The sequence below is a fragment of the Mobula birostris genome, chromosome 19 (genome assembly GCF_030028105.1).
Source record: "Mobula birostris isolate sMobBir1 chromosome 19, sMobBir1.hap1, whole genome shotgun sequence".
NCBI lineage: Eukaryota > Metazoa > Chordata > Chondrichthyes > Myliobatiformes > Myliobatidae > Mobula > Mobula birostris.
Window position 1 is genome coordinate 53,701,327 of NC_092388.1, and position 20,050 is coordinate 53,721,376.

Genomic DNA, 20,050 nt, shown 5'->3' on the forward strand with positions numbered 1-20,050 from the left:
ATTATGTGAACAGGGCTCAAAATCTATTAATGAAGAATTTAATACTTAACTCTGACACAGTTAACAACTCCTTGCATGAAGAGTTAAGAGTACTGCCCTGAATATGTACATTGTTTATTGGATTATTAAAAAATGAAAATTTAAACTGTCTCAATAAAGGCTGTAGTGTGTGTATATCTACATGTGTGACCTAAAAGGCTGCACACCTTTGCATGCCCCATTTATACAGGCAACAATTCCTCTATAAAGAATGTTGAGGTGATTTGCCATTCCAGTCCCCGCAAGCAGAGATGCACACACATAAAAGAATGTGGACTAGCCCAAGCGTGAAACACAACCGACACAGCCTATTCACTGCTGCCCACAAAAGTTGGGTCAGGGCATATTTTGTATCAGAATTAAGGCAATCTTTCTAAATCCTCTAATGCAGTATTAAAAATCTTTTTTTGATCTATAACTGCACCCAAAAGATTTAGTCTTTGAAGCCTCTGCATTATCCTGGATGAAAATTGATACCCAGGCCCTATTTCCGCTTATTTTTCACGCCGCCTCCCTTGATTTTACAATTGTCAGGAATGCTCAAATTTGAGTTTCATCCTTGGGTTAAAGCATGTTTCAATAACCTCTTGATACTCATCAAGGTGGGTCATAACATTACAAATTTAAACACTCTTTTATTCCAACTCCTTACTATTCTGGTCTAATTGCATCATACATAGACGTTCATAGCTGATGTTGGTATTAAGGCAGCATCCAGTGAGGAAAAAAATAATCATGAAAAAATTACATGGGAATCAGTCAGCAAGACATCTGCATTTAGCCTGAGAACATCACCCACCAAAAGATGAAGGAGATATGGCTGCAGCAAAATGCCACCGCCTTCAAGCTCCTTCCAAGTGGCACACCATCATGACTTGTACATGCATCAATCACCATTCTTTGTCAACAAGTCAAATCCTGACAATCCCCATCCAGCAAGAGCGCAGGAGTTCAATGGATTGCAATGGTCCAGGAGGACAACTATCCTTCCAGGACAATGGATGGGAAGTGAATTCTGAGCCAGGCAACAACACCCACACCACAAGAATGAAGAAGGTATTAAAGTCCAACCTACCGATAGGTCATCTCCTCGGAGGAAGTTCCCTGAGAGGTCAAGGTGTGTGAGAGAGTTAGAAATTTGTTGGTTGGCACTCAGTGATTGGGCAAGGCTGTTCACCCCTGTAATTGTGCAGAGTGTACAAAATAAACAGTTGTTCACATTTTCTTTGTGCATACAGAAGTACATCGAATACAGTACAGTAAAGCACCTTGCAGGCCCTTAGGGCCACAGTGTTATGCTGACCTTTTAACCTATTCCAAGATCAATCCAACGCTTCCCTCTTGCATAGCCTTCCATTTTTATTTCCTCTATGTGCCTATCTAAGTCTCAGAAATCTCCCGAACTTACACACCTCTACCACCAAACATGGCAGGATGTTCTATAATCTGTATGAAAAAACCTACCTCTGCCATCCCCCTACACTTTCATCCAATTACCTTAAAATTATCTCCTCTCAAACTAAACTACTTCCCCACTGTCTTTTATATAGTTATAGGCAGATTAATCTTCTTGTTGAAACACAAGAGATTCTGCAGATGCTGGAAATCCGGAGCAACAAATACAAAATGCTGGAGGACCTCAGCAGGCCAGACAGCATCTATAGAAAGGAATGAACAGGCGACGCTTCGGGCCGACACCCTTCATCAGGATTGGAAAGGAAGGGGGAAGAAGCCAGAACAACAAGATGGGGAGAGGAGGAGTACAAGCTGGCAGGTGATAGGTGAAGCCAGGTGGGTAGGGAAGGCGAGCAGAATGAAGTGAGAAGCTGGGAGGTGATTGGTGGAAAAGCTAAAGGGCTGAAGAAGGAAACTGATAGAACAGGATAGTGTACTGTGGGGGAAAGGGAAGGAGGCAGGGCACTGGGGCAGATGATAGGCAGGTAAGGAGAATAGAAGAGGTAAGAGGAGAACTAGAGTGGGGAATGGAAGAGGGAAGGAGGAGAGGGCTAAATAAGCATATGTTAGAGAAATAGATGTTCATGCCATCTGGGTGAAGGCTACCCAAACAAAATATGAGCAGTTGCTTCTCCAACCAAGAGTGGCCTCATGATGACAGTAGAGGAAGCCATGGACCGACATGTCAGAATAAGAGTGGGAATTAGAATAAAAATGGTTGGCCCCTGGGAAATCCTGCTTTTTGCAGATGGAGCGAAGGCGCTCGATAAAGCAGACCCCCAATCTACGTCAGGGCTCACCGATGTGGAGGCTGCACCAGGAGCAGCGGCTACAGTAGATAACTCCAACAGACTTGCAGGTGAAGTGTTGCCTCACTTGGAAGGACTGTTTGCAGCCCTGAATGGAGGTGAGGGAGGAAGTGAAGGTGCAGGTGTACCACTTCTTCTGCTTGCAGAGGGTGAGTGCCAGGAGGGGAATAGTAGGAGGAACAAATGGACAAAGAAATCAGAGAGAGTGATCCCTGTGGAAAGTGGAGTTTGGAGGGATGGTAATGATGCGATTGGTGATAGGATCCTGTTGAAGATGACAGAAGTTGGAAGGAGGAGGAGCACCTGGGAAGATGATAGGCAAAAGAGGAGAAGAGGTAAGAGGGGAGCCTGGATGCTGAATGAAAGAAGAGGGAAGAGGAATGGGAATAATTATGGAAGTTAGAGAAATCGACAGTCTACAGATAACTTTTATAATCCTGCTGACTCTCAAAGCTTTCTTCATTTTTTCCCACCCTACCACTTGTAAAAATACCACTCCGTTCCCTTTCCTCAGTTGCTTCGTCTCCATTGCATCTGTTCATAGGACAAGTCTTTCCTTTCCAGAACATCAGAGATGTTCTCCTCCTTCAAAGAACAGGGTTTTCTTTTTTCCACCATTGAGGCTCACCTCACCCGCAGCTCCTCCATTTCCCAAGCACCCGCCCTCACCCCTCCTTCCTGTCATCTTAACAAGGATAGAGTTCCTCCATAAACCACTGCATGCAGCATATCATTCTCCACAACTTCCATCATCTTCAACGGGATCATACCACCAAACGCATCTTTACCTCCCCCACACTCTCCGCTTTCTGCAGGGATCGCTTTCTCTATCACTCCCTTGACCATTCATCCCTCCTCACTAATCTTCTTCCAGGCCCTTATCCCTGGAAGTGGAAGAAGTGCCACACCTGCGCATTCACCTCCAAACAGTCCTTCCAAGTAAAGCAACTCTTCCCTGTGAATCATTTGGCATCGTCTACTGTATCCGGTGCTCTTGATGCAGCCTGCTATACATACAGTGAAAAACGACGTAGATTGGGGGACAGCTTTATCGAGCACCTTCGCTCTATCCGCAACAAGCAGGATTTCCCAGGGGCAAACCATTTTAATTCCAAACCCCGCTCCTACTCTGACATGTTAGTTCATGGCCTTCTCTTCTGTTACAATGAGGTGATGCTCAGGTTGGAGCAACAACGCCTCATATGCCATCTGGGTAGCCTCCACACTGACGGCATAAACATCAATTTCTCAAACTTCCAGTAATGTTTACCTCCTCCCCCTTCTCTCTTCCATTCTCTATTCCGGCTCCCCTCTTTCCTCTTCTCTTCTCCTGCCTATCACCTCCCCCGGTGCCCTTCCTCCTTCCCTTTCTCCCATGGTCCACTTCTTTCCTATCAGATTCCTTCTTCTTCAGCTCTTCACCTTTTCCACCTATCACCTTCCAGCTTCTCACCTCATCACCTCATCCCCTCCTCCCCCACCCACCTGGCTCCACCTATCACCTGCTAGCTTGTACTCCATCCCTCCCTGCAGCTTCTTATTCTGGCTTCTTCCTCCTTCCTTTCCAATCCTGATGAAGGGTCTCGGCCTGAAACATCAACTGTTTATTCCTTTCTATGCTGCCTGACCTACCGAGTTTCTCCAACCTTTGTGGGAGCTACTCATCTTTTAGTTTGATGTATAAAAGAAGTGATCTGCTTATAACAATATAAAGCACTTCATAACAAGTGCTTAATCTTTAATCTTGATACTTCCATACAATCTACCCCAACCGCGCAATTCCCTTTTATTTAAACATTTACGAATTTGCAATAAAATGCTTTCTAATGTAATCTGTGTATGTGCCCAACCACCTACTGATTAGACATTTAAGCATTTAGCCTTTAAGTGCTAAATTCTAATGATAGCACCCGTACACCTAGCCTAATAAATGATCAAATTAATGTTACAGAAGAAAATAGCAATTTTTGATGCAGAATCTTTCATGATTAAAATATACATTACAAATTTCCATGTAAATCTATCATCTGTGGTGCCAGGGGACGTCTTCTCATCTGCCACAGGCATTAGCATCAGTGCAGTGCTTTGCTACCAATACTCACTCCTCCCCCACCTGCTTCTCAAAGCCCTGCTCAATGTCATGTTTAATATCGCAGATATGTACTTTTATTCCAAACTGTTTGCTAATCTCATCTTTCTTGACACAATAGCCGTTTTCATTATTCATTAGCCAAGTGAAATAGCATAGTACATCCATTTTAAACACAGTTTGTTAGATCACGTTGTGATCTATAAATCTTTGGCTCATTTAGTTATTTGCTCTCAGAAAATTACAGAATTGGACTGTCAGCCAAGAACACAAACCAAGCAGCACATGTGCATCTGATGAAAACAGTTCTAAAATATTTATATTCTAATGTGGCAGAGCTATAAGCAATTGCTCTATTTTAAGCAATACGGCTGAAAATACATTCCATCTTTTAAAATGTAATCTTTGATAGGACCTGCATTGCTGATTAATCATGTCATGGTAGAACATAGTTTTCTATTATAATTACAATGGTGGTCCTTAATGGTATTGGTTTTTCTGACATACTGAGAGAAGGTAATAGATGTTGGAGATGAGCCTTATTGTTAAATGTAGTGTCAACTTAAGTTTTTTTTTAAAAGAATTGTTAATACACATTGCAAAGAAAACTTCAATATATTCAGTGTGGAAACAGTCGGGGAGGAGGCATGGGGAGGAGAGGATTTGTAATTGTGACTGAAACTAATAAAGTCAATCTACCTTGATTATAAGATTTGGATTTCATTAACATTTTCCTGTATCCCACTGGTCTTAAAAACCATACGTAACCAATATTACACTGCTACTAGTTACATGGTGCTGGCAAATTCTATTTTTATTAATCTTTATTTGTTATTTATGAAGTTAGCACTCTGATAAATGTGAATAGCCAGAAAAGTAAAAAGAATTCCTAGTATAATGGTTAGGTTAATGCTTTGCAGTGCCAGTAATTGGAAGATCAGGGTTCAAATCCTGCCGCTGTCTGTAAGGAATTTGTATGCTCTTTCCGTGGCTGCATAGGTTTCCACCAGGTGCTCTGGTTTCCCTCTACATTCGAAGAGATGTATGGGTTTGGGTTAGCAAGACGTGGGTGTGCTATGTTGGAAGCATGGTGACACTTGCAGGCTGCCCCTAATATATCTTTGGGCTGTGTTGCTCATTGATGCAAACAACACAATTCACTATAGGTTTTGATGCGCATATGACAAATAAAGTTAACCTTGGAAATACTGTCTGGGATAGATTAGGTCATAAAATCATCATAATTTTTAAAAAATTATGTATTTGAACCCGGGACTACTTATAATAGCGTAACTTCTTCAGATATACTAAGCAGTAAAGTCAACTTGCACGGTATCTTTTACTTTGGTAGAATAGCTTTCTCTCAGCTTCAATGTGAACTTCATTGGGTATTTATGTCACAGCCAATAGACACACAATAGCTTGCTGCACAACTGATCTACTTTTCTGATAGCTGTTTATGTAAGCTCATATCTGATCAGGTTTCTTAATTCAAATCCACATCAGACTTCATTTGTTTTCTGTGAAACTTTAGGTTGACAGGAGTAATAAACAAGTATTTACTGGTTCAGGCTCACTCAGACAGACCTTATGGATCACTTTGGATTAAGACTGCACACATGTATTACCCTCTAACCCAAGCTGGATGTCGCTTCCACCTCAAATGCAGACAGTACATCTTTGAACGGAATCGGACACCTTATGTACTTAGGCACCATCTTTGATATAGAAAAGACTTTCAGTGGAATGTATGACAATAGATGCCCATGTCAAAAAGGTGTTTATAATGAGGAGTTAATAAAGTGACTCTTAAAAGAAAAAGTGTAGGTATTTGTTAGTGATGTGAGATGAATGGAAGGAGTAGGGCATCAGTTAAAAGATGCCCACGTGCTAAAGACACTGGACGCTACACCAGTGTTTGGAAGCAAAAGGGTGGGAGTGCCTGGAAACTAAAGAAAAGCTACATTGGGCAATTAACTGATGCATAAACAAAATAAAGATAGCCAAAGCGCAAGACAAAAGTCTTGGTCGAAATGATAGGTTTTAAGCAAGATAGAGGAGGAGATCAATTCATATCTGAGGGCAATAATTAGCATCGTTCAACATCATTGGCTGAAATGGGGAGAACGAGTGAACACAGTAAGAGTTTGTGCTGTTGATAAAGTAAAGCCATGAAGGAATTTAAACAAACATGTTGGAAATTTGTGGGAGGAGGAAAGGGTAAAGTCATGAAGAAATTCAAAAGAACATGTTGGAAGCGTGAAAACTCTAACATTGGAAAATTGCAAATCCAAGTAGACGACAGCTGAGGGGAACTTGGTACTGAATTGGACAAGCTGTAGTATGGATGACAGGGAATGGAAGGCAGAATATGACAGCTCTGTTTGCCTACAATATACAATGATGTTTACATTTCAGAAGTACTGTTATTGATTCCGGATATTTTGAAATGTACAATGTGTATTAGAGAAAGATTCCCCTCACCTACGACAAAGAAGTCAACGTGTATGGTAAACAACAGGAATTCTGCAGATGCCGGAATTTCAAGCAACACACATAAAAGTTGCTGGTGAACGCAGCAGAACGGGCAGCATCTCTAGGAAGAGGTACAGTCAACATTTCGGGCCGAGACCCTTCGTCAGGACTAACTGAAAGATGGTGCCTTTATAGCTGGTTTAATACCCAATTCACTGTCTGACAGAAGTACGTCATGGATTATTAGTGCACTGTAATAATAATTAACCAAATATACTTCACTATCAAATGGAACTAGCTCAGATGGGAATCTTGGTTGGCATGGATGAGTTGGACCACTGTATTTGTTTATGTGCTGTGTGATCCTAACATCTTGCAGACCCAGTCTGTGAGAAATATGAGATATAACTTCATGGGAGCGCCACATTCTGCAAGTTCTCTACCAGGTAGCACATTGTGTTGGTTTGATAGGCATCCACTTCTGTTGAGACTGAGGCCCAAAATGATCAAGCTCCCTGAGTAATTGCATTGAGAATCAGTAGCTCGACAAGGCTCACCAACTTCTCTGCACATTATGGAAAAGGAAAACAAATTAGGTCTCATCAGTATCACCTACATCCAAACTGCACTTGAAATTTGGCAATGATCTCATGCAAAGCTGTTTTTTGCATAAAAGCCATGAATATCTCAGGTAAAAAAAACACAAGAGAACAAGATAAATAACTGCAAAGTAATCAGTTAAATAGTATTACCATAGTTTGCACAATGGAATTGGTACATCAGTTTCTGCTCCTTTATTTGGAAAAAGTTCAAAAGCAGAGAGTGAGAGGAAATAGGACTTGTTAACAGGTTGTGGTGTAGATGATATTTGCCTATTATAATTTAATTTGACACATTTAGTATAACTTGAGGAGAGAGGCATGGAATGGGAATACATTTTGAAAATATGGTGGCATAGACTTATGACAATACACTAAAAAAGACTACATTTTTATATCTGCTTTCAGATCTCCTTCAGGAATGCTCGCCAACACTTGAAAGGAATTGGATCACTTCGGCCCAATTTGATAACAGCAAACTCTAACAAACAGCAATCTGATGATGACCAGACCATTTCCTGGATACTACAGCTCAAGCATGAAAATAGTTGGTGATTAATGAGTCAGCAAATATTTTGTTCAAGGGGCTATCTCTGGGAAGGTCAGCATACAAGGCTCACGCGTGATTTACTACTGAACAAGCTTTGCATTAGGAAAGGCCTTGTCATTAGGTGTTTTACACTAACAGGGGTCTAAAAGGTAAACACCCCAACCTATGTTCTAGTCACAAAGAAAGGGAAGCTTACAGGGGAGAGAGATTTCTTGGAAACAGATAAGCAATCTGCAGGAAGTATATAATTTTTCATTGCAACACACACAAAATGCTGGAGGAACTCAGCAGGCCAGGCAGCATCTATGGAAAAAAGGGTCTCAGCCTGACACGTCATCTGTACTCATTTCCACAGATGCTGCCTGGCCTGCTGAGTTCCTCCAGCATTTTGTGGGTGTTACTCGGATTCCTGGCATCTGCGGATTTTCCTCTTGTTTGTGATTTTTCATTGCACTTATTTTTCAAGGAAATTAATTGTGTTGTGAACAACAAGTATGTGATACGATCCAATGTCCAAGCAAAACTCTTTATTAGAAATATCAACTGAGGGATAAATATTGATGGGTGGAGATGCATATATTAATAAATGTATGGACAGGTAAAAATCACAAAAATGCTTCTAGCATTTAAAATTTGTAAATAGGACACAGAATACAAGGCAAATTAAAATATGTACAAAGTTGTAAGCACCAAGTACAAGGTCACAAGGCCATAGTATTAATTCACAGCTGATGATGTAAATTAACTTTTATTGGCAGCTTAGAAAGAATATTAAGAGAGCATCAAGAGGCAGAGGTTTTACAGAATGCCCTCAGGGGAAAGAAGTAGAGAGAAAAAAGAAGCTTATGGAGCTGTTATTATACCAAATATCAGCAATTGAGGCAGATGTCATTGTACATTTGAAAAGAAATATGGGCAACATTGAAAATAATGGAAACTACAGGACCCTAAAGGACAGAGAAGGGTTTAGTTTTGTGTTCTAAAAAAAAGCTGCTCAAACACAAAGAGCCTGGATGTATTAAATGTTGACATTATTTGGTGGTGTGCAATTGATGCAATTAACTGACTGCTGGCTTCATATTTCTGTTAACTCCCTGTTTAAGTTAAGTTAGATGCATTTCATAATTATCCTCTCACACCCTCGACTGAAGAAGAAAGTAATATTTTTTCCAGTACCTTTAGGTGACAAGGAGGTTTTCGACATGTTTAAATGTTTCAGTCCCTTTGGAATTTTGGCAAATTGGCTGCTCAAGGAAGACATACCTACAAAACAAATCCAATTATTAAATCCTTATTGAACACTGAAATAAATACATATCTCTTAAAGTCACAAAACTCCAACTATAGCACGAGCACATTGTTTTTAGTAATTCAATGCTGAAAACAGCTTAGGCAGTTAATTCATGCCAACATAACATTCTAGACTGAAACATAGATTTAAAATGGGAAGAATTCATTATGAAGCATATTACACATAATGAAAATTAATTCAGAGCCTTTACAGCAGTAATATTTTCAAGTATTCATTTAGAAAAATAAACATTTTCACAACAGAATTATCTGCAAACCTGGAGAGGGTAAAATACTTAGAAAAAAAATCTTCATCTCTTTTGAGTGACAAGTTGTGGGTTCAAGTTCACTTTACACATTTGGTCATGTAATTGCTACTGATGAATGTAGGCAGCATTGAAATAGATGGCACCACTGTTGTGAGTGGTACCACTTAGCAGATGAAGCAATAAACTGAGAGCCATGCCATTGAGATCTCATAACAAGTGGCTGGGGAGCTCCCAGCGTCCTGGTGTTTATTTTTCAACCAATACCAGCAAAAATGGATTATCTGAGCAGGAATACGAATGTTGGTGATGTGCCATGGTTACATCTATTGTGCTTCCCTCCACATTACGGCCCTTCCCTTCCGACAAAACACTTTGGAACCTTCTTACCTAGAATAATTGCCAATTTGACTCTCTGTGTTGGCTCACATTTCTGCCTCAAACTGCAAGTTTGAAAGGTTTAATTTCACCATTCTCCTTCGCATCAACTCAGCTCTGAGAGGACATGATGCAAGTTCAAACGGATTCTGAAAAATTATGGATTGACGCAAATACTCCCAAGCTGATTACCACCAGTGAAATTTCAGTGTGCCTTAAACTGTACTTAAATTAACTTTCAGCAAAGAGTTGGCAGACTATAAATTATGGATGGTTCCTATACACACCCCTGTAAGTTACCTCTCAGTCCTGTTTTCACATTCACTGACTATTAATGAGTACTTGGCTCTATGAGTACTTTCTTTTTACTTTGCAAAACATTCAAATTCTTGATCCAAGTGAGAAAAATATCCTTCATATGTTTCCACAGCAGCTTTTTCTAACATTCAGTCTCTACTCTTGCTACTGCTGTTCTAATGCGAGAGACCTATTTGAGTACCATGTCTGTACAAACCAGAAAGGAGCTTCCTGGATGTATTTTGCTGTTGAGTGCGACTGTGCAGTTTGTGGGGGTGGGGGAAGTGGGGATGTCTTGACGAAATGGAGAAATAAAAATAAACAGAAGATGCTGGAAATCTGAAACAAAAAAAAACAGAAAACACAGTAAGCACTCAGCAATTCAAGCAGCATCTGTGGAAGGAGAAACTCAATGTTTCACATCAGGGAGCCTTTATCAAGCAGAGAAGTTGACATTTCCCTAGTTTTTTTCAGGATCAGGTACACATCAGATTATAATGCCCTGGAAGCAAACCTGCAACAAGAAACTGCTCCTGGATACTTCCAAATAAAAATCTGCAGCTCTGCTAAGAGTCCAATTGTCACAGTGTTAAGACCCAGAGACTAATGGAAAAGCAAGGTTATATGTGGCTTTGCTCTTAAAAGATAACCTCTGAAATGATCAATCTAGCACTCAGCCCAAAGGTATCACCTTCTCAAGGTATGGCCAATCAATATGAACCCTGCCAGTGATGTCAGATTCTGAAGTAAATAAATAATTTAGAAAGAAACAGTGGCATTTTTTTTGTATGCTGAGCAAGTTACCTTAAATGCTACAGTGTATGCAGCCAATTAGAATGCAAGCTGAACAATGTCTAAGCAGGACACAGCTGGCAACCTTACCAGGATTTCAGCATGACACGACACTTAATGTTTCAGATGTAGAAAGGAGTCCTCAACCACTGACAGGACAGATCAAAGACGATTTGACAGTTCAAAAAAGTGAACACTGTCACATAATTGATGGGCTATCCTCAGAATTTGAGGAATTATGACACACTACCAGGTGGGACATGCTTTAGTGCAATGCGCTGCCATGCAAGTATGCAACATGTGATTGATGCAGAAGAGATAGGACCATTTTGTTTTTAGCTTATTATGAGGCAGAGTTCTAAAGGAAGAAGGATAGAGCTGACAAACTGAATACATTGAAGCTCAGGTCAGTCCCCTGATTTTAGGAGTTTGTAGAACTTACTTTAAGATAGCCAAGTGCCATATCTTTATGATTTGTAAACTACATTACTGAGAATAAGTCACAAGAGTTGATTCAAACCATGTTACTTGCAGTTATGGAGACACAAGAGACTACCAATGCTAGAATCTGGAGGAACACACAAAATGATGGCGAAATTCAATGGTTCAGGCAACATCTATAATCTATGAAGGGAAATGGGAGAGCTGCTGTCTCAGACCCTTCACCTGGATCGAAGGATAGAGGGGAGATACCCAGTATAAAATGGTGCAGTGAAGGGGTGGAGCAAGAGCTGGCAAATGATAGGTAGTGATAGGCAGATATGGAGGTGGTGGGAAGTGTGTCAGAAGCTGGCAGGTGATTGGTGGAAGTGACAGAGGACTGAAGGTGATGAAATCTGATAGGAGGGGAAGGAAGATCATGGAATAAAGGGAGGAAGTTGGAGAGGGAAACTAATGGGATGAATGTGTGGGTGTTGGCAGATAGTGATAAGTGGGGAGAGGAGGGAGATAGGGCAGTGGGGGCTGGGTGGATAGAGAAAAGAGAAAAGGAACAGGGGAGAGCAGTTATCAGAAGTTGTGAGAATTCAGTGGTCATACTGCCAAGTTAGAGACTGCACAGCCATTTCTTGCAGTTAACATGGAGACAGAGCTTCAGCTAGCTGCTGCCTACTGCTTGCTCAGCCTCCACATGTGGCCCAGGTAAATGCAAGTGGGTGGACAATGTGCTAAATGTAGCCATATCCAGTCCATTACTGATACTGGTATAAAATAGAACACAGAAATACTTGCAATATGTACAAAAAGGATTCTGGTTCTTACATTCCAGGCGGAATGTTAAAAAGGCCATCATCTGCTGATAGAGATGTGGACACTATCATTGAACCACTGCTGTTCTTCAGGAGAAGGAATTCCCAGAATGCTTCTGGAGAGAGAGTTCCAGAATTTAAACCAAGCCACAAGGTATTTCGAAGTAAGGATGGTGCTCCACTTGGAGAAGAATCCACCATCTGGGCCATACCATCTTATCATGGATTCCATCGGGCAGGAGGTACAGAAGCTGAAGTCCCATGTTCAAGATCAGTCATTTTCCTTCAATTATTCAGCTCATAAACTAACTTGCACGACCCTAATCTTGGTTAATCAACTTTGTTTATTTATATTCTCATTGTGTTCTTTCTTATGAAACTTTTTACAATTTATGCTTTTCTTATGAATGTGATGCCATGCACCTGTGATGCTCCTGCAAGTAAGTTTTTATTGCAAATGTACACACATGTACTTTGGCATAGGATAATATACTCTACTTTGACTAGATGGTACAGACTGCAGCCACAGCACACTCTTGGTGGAGTGAATCACTATTTCGGGTGGTGGATGGAGCACCAAAGAGGGAGTCACTGTTTGCTTTGTCGCAGATGGTACCAAACTTTGAAAGTTATTAAATCCAGGAAACTGGAACTTATTTCATCATTGTTGTGATTTTGTAGTTCTAAACGGTTATATACCTCCAAGAGGATGACAACCCCATTGCAGGGTTTGGAAGCTTGCATGCCTCAATGACCCAGAGAATTATGTTGACTGGAGTTAGGGCTTTATGCTTTGGCTATTGGTAGGGTCACCCATGCCAGGTCAAAGGGTAGAGAGAGGCCAGACAAAGAGTGGTCCACCTGTCCTTCGGGTTCAGCTCAGGGCCAACAACCCTGACTGGTCAAAAAACAATTGCTACAGAAACAGCAATGAAGAATCCTACTGCACAGAGATGGAGGACCTTCACAGCTGCCCTAAATGCCAGCAGCATAATAGGCAGAAGAAATAGCTACAGTGATAATGGATACATTGGTTGAAGTATTTCAAAAACTCAGATTCAATTCTTTTATAACCAATGGATTAGGAAATAGCAAATGTGTCTCCATGAGCTAAGGGTAGAAGATAAAAGGTAAAAAGCCAAGAGGCAAGTTAGAGTAACATTTATTGTTGGTAAGACACTGGAGTCAGTAATTAAAGTAGAAGTGGATAATCATTTAAGAAAGATTCAAGATTAATCAAATCAACTCAACATGGTTTGATAAAAAAATAAATTATGTTTAACAAGTTTGCTTCAAGGATGTTGATATAAAGATATTTGTAGAAGTAGTGCATCTGGATTTCCAAAAGACATTTGACAAGGTGCAATATTAAAAGGTTGTTAGCACAAGTTGAGACCTCATAATATTGAAGGAAATGTGTTAAAAGTGGGAATAAATGGGTCTTTTTTCAGTTTGGAAGAGTATAATGAGTAGAGTGCCTTAGAGAGCAGTTCCTGACCTTCAATTATTTACAATTTAATTTACTAACTAGGAGAAGGGGCAGAATGGAGAGTATCCAAGTTTGCTAGCGACAGGCATATTGAGATAACGTTGCCGTGATTCTGCAAAGGGATATAGATCCGTTGAGTGACTGGGTGAAAACTTGGCAAATGGAGTTTAAAGCGGGCAAGTAGGAAGACATATAATTCAGTAAGGTAATCAAAAAGAAGATTGTCTATAGAGAAGGAAGCTACATATGAGCAAAGTAAAGAGGGATCTAAGCTTTCGTGTGTGGGGATTACAAAAAGTTAGCAGAAAATTACAGCATGAAGATGAGGACGCAAATGGAATACTGGTGTATCCCTCGGTTCGGCTAGTGGCTTACACTGGTCTTTATTGTGAAGGGGCTAGAGTTTAAAAATTGGGAAGTTTTGTTAAAGTTATACAGGTTGCTGGTGAGGCCACACCTGGAGTACTGTGCATAGCTTTGGAACCCTTACTAAAGAAGGGATACAGTAGCAGTGCAGACAATCCAAAGGAGGTTCAGCAGGCTAAATCCTATCCAGCATGGCTAAACAGGTCAGGATTGTATTTTTTTTTCAGGAGAAGGAGGGATAATCATGAAACATAAATGATCATAAGAGGACTTGACAGGGCAGATGGCAGGATTCTTTCAAAGTATGAAACTCTGGAATTCTTTGGTCCAGATATAGTGGAGACCAGATCATTGATATGGTCTCCAATATTTGAGATATTGAAGACATGAGAGTTATGGTGAACTGGCACAGAAGAGGAGTTGAGGTCTGTATAGATGAATCAATATCATACTTAATGGCAAGGCAGGCTTGAGGGGCCTGGTAGCCAACTCCAGCTCCTATTGGTGTTTTCATTAACAGGAGGAACTTGAATAAGGGGACGCAGTTTCAAAATAAAGCGACGATGTACATAGAAATTTCTTCTCGCAGAGAGTAGTGAATATCTGGAATTGTCTGCGCCAGAGAGTTGTGGAAGGTTGCTGGTCTGAAGGCTTTAGTCAATGATGTCTGCCCAGGATGATGATAGTAGGGCTCCTGACACTAGTTATTCTATTTCGTTATCAGCAGTAAATACTGCTAATTGAATTGAGCACTGTATAATCAGTGAACATTAAATGGAAGGAAGGTCATTGATCAAGGTATATTGGAGATCAGTAAATGGAAAACAAGTACAGCTTAATGACACTGTAGACAGAACCTTCTGTCATATTGCTGAGCATTGAGGGGAGAGTGACTGTACAGTAATTAGCCAGTATAGATTTGTACTAAATTTATTTTCAAAATGTTGAGTGGATGTCAGTGTCGTAAAGTACCAGAATAGTTGATTAGAGGCACAGCCAGTTCTTGAAGCAAGCCTTTAAATCTATACTTGGAATTTGCCTTGACCCAATTTGTTGATGCACCCATTTCCCTGACTGGCTATTCCGAATTATTTTGAGATGTGACAAGTCCAATGTGTTTTTGCGTATATGGAAACAGAAAATGCTCAGCAAATTAGACAACCACCATGGAAAGAGCAACACTTAACGTTTCAGAATTGAAAAATTACCCATTTCTCTTTCCAGAATGCTGCCTGACCTGCTGAGTGATTTCAGCATTTTGGTTTTTATTTCCGATTTTGAACATCTGCAGCTTTGTTTCCTGTTTGTTCCAGATGCACAGGTTTAGAACATCGGTTTAAAATGATCTTGCTATTAAAAAGAAAATCAAATGAGAATGGAAATTTCAGGGCCATTTCGGCTGCAGAAAAAATAATTTGAATTCAGAAAAGAATGAAAATCTAAAATGTTTTTAATCAAACTAAGTAAAATTTGTTGGAACGCATTCACATCTGTAGCAGTTGATTTTCAGTGCTATGCAGTTAAATAACATCATTTCAAAGGACACCCTGACTAAAATGGGGGTGTCTTAACTTAAACACAAGAGATTCTATAGATCATAAACATGAGGAAGTCTACAGATCTGGAAATCAAGGAAACACATGCGAAATGCTAGAGGAACTCAGCAGGTCAGGCAACATCGATGGAAATGAATAAACAGTCCACATTTTGGACTGAGACCATTCTTCAGGACTAAGAAGGAAGGGGGAAGATGCCAGAATAAAAAGGTGGGTGAGGGGAAGGAGAATAGTTAGCAGTGAAGCCAGGTGGGTGGAAAAAGTAAAGGGCTGGAGAGGAGGGAATCTGATAGGAGAGGAGACCCAGGGGAATGAAATAGGTAGGTGAGAAGAGGTGAAAGGTCAGAGTGGGGACTAGAGGAAGGGGTGGGAAATATTTTTACTGGGAAGGGGAAATCAATATTCTTGCCATCAGGTTGGAGACTACACAGACAGAAGATAGGGTGTTGCTCCTGCACCTTGAGTGGCTTCATCGTGGCTGCAGATGCCAGGAAACTTGAACAGTTTGGAGGCTACCCAGACAGAATACAAGGTGTGACTCCGACCTCAGTGTGGCCTCATCATAGCAGTGGAGGAGACCATGGACAGACATATCAGAATGGAATAGGAAGTCGTATTGAAATAGGAGATCCTGCCATTTGCAGTGTACAGAGCGAAGGTGCTCGACAGTTTGGTTCTCCGACATGCATAGGGTCTTACCTTTGTAGAGACCCCACTGGGAGCACCAGATACAATAGCTGGCCCTGAGAGAATCGCAGGTGAAGTTTCGCCACACCTGAAAGGACTGTTTGGGGCCCTGAGTGACGGTGAGGAAGGATGCTTGCAAGGATAAATACCAGGAGAGAGAGCAGTGAGGAGGGATGAGAGGACAAAGATGTTCCATAGAGAGTAATCCCTACTGAAAGTGGGAGATGGTGGAAAGAGGGAAAGATGTACTAAATGATCAGATCCCATTGGAGATGATGGAAGTTACAGAGACTGATGTACTGCATACGGAGGCTTGTGGGTTGGTAGATAAGGACAAGGAGAACCCTATCCCTGTTGTGTCCTTTCTGTGACGAGTTTAACTGGCATAAATCATGGGAATACAGGAACTTCACATCAACTGATGCAGAGTGAGGCAGAGTGCAAACTATTCTGGTATAAATCATGGGAATACAGGAACTTCACATTAACTGATGCAGAGTGAGACAGAGTGCAAACTATTCTGGAGGAAGTCTTGGTGTAGTTGTGCATCGCAAATAGCAACTTTTTGTACGAAACAGTTTTACAGTTTTCACCGGAGGTGATTGAACCATGTGAGTATTCAGTCAAAGGCGACCATTAACAATCATAAAAAATACAATTTTTAAGAACCCTTTGACTGCATAATGAGAAACGTGCAGAGACTAGAGGAAATCTGATGCCGGCAGCTTGCTCTTAGTCCAACAGGTGTGTGATCTTGCTTAGCTACTTAACAGATGCAACTCAGTTGCATGTAGAAGCAAAGTTAATAAAAATCTGTAGACTAATTATATGGATGCAGTTCACATACCTCTGTCCTCCAGCTGATTACTGGCAAGATTGATTGTGTGAAGTCCTGAGTTGGGATTGTGAGCGAGAGCACTAGCCAACTTCTGTGCAAAATCCCTAAGAGAAAAAATGATTAAAAACTCTATCAAGGGATGCACTTCAATGTTAATTCCCAACCAGGTACAACATAATTAAGGACCATGAGTCATGGATCAGTCTCTAAATATGTATTACACCCAAATCTTACTGCTCAATCCCATCCACACTCTGCTTCCGTGCTCCTTCTGACAATAATCAGGAGTTACCATAAAGTTATCAACAACTCATTTTAATTTTGTTCTGGGTTCCTGTAAAGAGATTTCGAATATCTTACGTGCAATATTGTAAATAATTCAGACCTATTTTATTTGGTCCAAATTGAGGGATATATAATGCAAAATTGAGGACGTATATACGCTCCAAAAGGACTGCAACCGTGTCCTAGGGTTTGAAGGCTTGCGGGCCTCAATGACCCGGAGGATTAACTTGGCTGGAGACAGGGCCTTGTGCTTTGGCTCTTGCTTGGGTCTCCCATGCCAAACAGGTCAAAGGGTAGAGGCCAGACTAAAAGTGGTCCACTGGTCCTCTGGGTTCAGGGGTTCAGCTCAGGGCTAACAACTTTGACTGGTTAAAAAAAACTTGTTACGGAAAAATCAATGAAAGAAACCTTCATTGCTGCCCTAAATGTCAGCATTAAGAAAGTATAGCATATACACCAATACATATAAATGGTGCAAGATCGGCTGGGTTTTATGTATAGTGATTTACCTCTTTGCATATAATATGTACATTTTATACAAAACTGAAGTTACCGTTGACAGGAAGTCCTGAGAGCGAACCTGTTACTGACAGTGAACCATCCATCTACTGATATCTGGTTGTTATGTCCATTAGTGGATTCAGAATTGGCTTACCCCAAGAAAGCAGAAGGTGGCTGTAGATGGAGCATCTTCTGCCTGGAGTTGGTGACTAGTAGTGTTTGCAGGGATCTGGGACTCCTCCTCTTTGTGATCTTTATAAATACATTGGATGTGGAAGTGTTTGCACATGTCATGAAGGTTGGTGGAACTATTGATAGCATGGAAGGTTATCGTTGGTTACAACGAGCCATTGACAAGATGCAAAGCTGGGCTGAGACGTGGCAGAGGGAGTTTAAACCGGGTAAGTGTGTAGTGAATCACTTTGGATGGTTGAATTTGAAGGCAGAATACAGGGTTAATGGCAGGATTCTTAACAGAGAGATCTTGACTAACATGAGGGGTCATAATTTTAAGGTGATTGGGGTGTAAGACAGTGAGATACTTTATTGATCCCAAAGGAAATTACAGTGTCACAGTAGCATTACAAATGGACAGATATAAATATTAGATCTCATACAGAACTCTTTGGAGCAGTGCATTTGTCTTAGTCTATTACTGAAGAGCTCCTCTGTTCAGCCAAGGTGGCAAGCAGAAAGTGAGAAACATTGTCCAGAATTGTCAGGGTTTTCTGTAGGGTCCTTTGTTCTACCACAGCCTCCAGTGTGTCCAGTTTGATTCCTATAACACAGCCAGCCTTTCTAATCAGTTCATTGAGCATGTTGACATCACACGTGTTGATGCCTTTGCCCCAGCACACCACCGCACAGATGACTGTGCTGGTGACAACAGACTGGTAGGACATGTGAAGGAGAGGTCTGCATACTCCAAAAGACCTCAGTCTCCTCAGGAAGAAGAGGTGACTCTGGCCCTTCGTGTACACAGCCTCTGTGTTGGTGATCCACTGTACAGCCTCTGTGTTGGTGATCCACTCGAGTCTGTCATCCAGGTGCACCCCTAGGTACTTACAGGTCCTTCTCACATCCACATTCTCACCATCAATAGTAACAGGGAGCAGTGCAGGCATAGTCTTGCTGAAGTCCATCACCAGCTCCTTTGTCTTACTGATGTTGAGCTGCAGATGATTCAGTTTGCACCATTTGACAAAGTCCTCCACCAGGGCCCTGTATTCATCTTCCAGTTCTCCCTTTGTACACCCAATTACTGCTGAGTCATTAGAGAATTTCTGCAGATGACGTCTCGGTGTTGCAACTAAAAGTCCGAGGATGTCAGAGATTTTTTACACTTAGATCATCTGGGCAACAGTAATACCCATGTCAGGCTGCTGTTGATTGATTACAGCCCAGCGTTCAACACTTGGTACTAATCAACAAGCTTCAAAAACCCCAGCCTTTGTACCAAATGGATCCTCGACTTCCTCTCAGAAGACCACAGTCAGTGTGGATTGGAAATAACATCTTCCTCATTTACAATCAACATTAGCATACCTTAAGAATGTGTAATTAGCCTGTTACTCTATTCTCTCTGCACCCATGACTGTGGTTAGGTACAGCTCAAATAATATCTATAAATTTGTCAATGATGAAACTGTTTTTGACTGAATTTTAGATGTTGACGAGGAGGCGTATAAGAGTGAGATAGATCAGTTGGTTAAGATCAACAACAACCTTGCATTCAGCATCAGTAAGATCAAGGAATTGAATGTGGACTTCAAGAAGGGCAAGTCATGGAATACAGACCAGTCCTCATCGAGGGGTCAGCAGAGGAAAGGGTGACCTGTTTCAAGTTCCTAGGTGTCAACGTCTCTGAAGGTGTTTCTGGGCCCAACATATTGATGAAATTGCAAAGGCGGCATGTCAGCAGTTTTATTTCTTTAGGAGTTCGAGGTAATATGGTATGTCACCAAAGGCCCTGGCAAGTTTCTGCAGCTGGACCATGGACAGCATTCTTGCTGGTTCCATCACTGTGTGGTCTGGAGGGACCA

General features: G+C 41.2%; 1 protein-coding gene across 4 annotated transcripts in view; it reads right to left on the reverse strand.

Moving 5' to 3' along the window:
* Positions 1–20,050, reverse strand: part of LOC140212608 (F-actin-uncapping protein LRRC16A-like) — a 345,618-nt gene that overhangs the window by 174,759 nt on the left and 150,809 nt on the right. For all 4 annotated transcript variants that reach the window (XM_072283616.1, XM_072283615.1, XM_072283613.1 and 1 more), the window contains 3 exons: positions 17,232–17,326; positions 9,193–9,279; positions 1,115–1,218 (listed from right to left, as the gene is read on the reverse strand). In XM_072283616.1, coding sequence (XP_072139717.1) covers positions 1,115–1,218; positions 9,193–9,279; positions 17,232–17,326 — 286 coding nt within the window. The remainder of the gene's footprint in view (positions 1–1,114; positions 1,219–9,192; positions 9,280–17,231; positions 17,327–20,050) is intronic.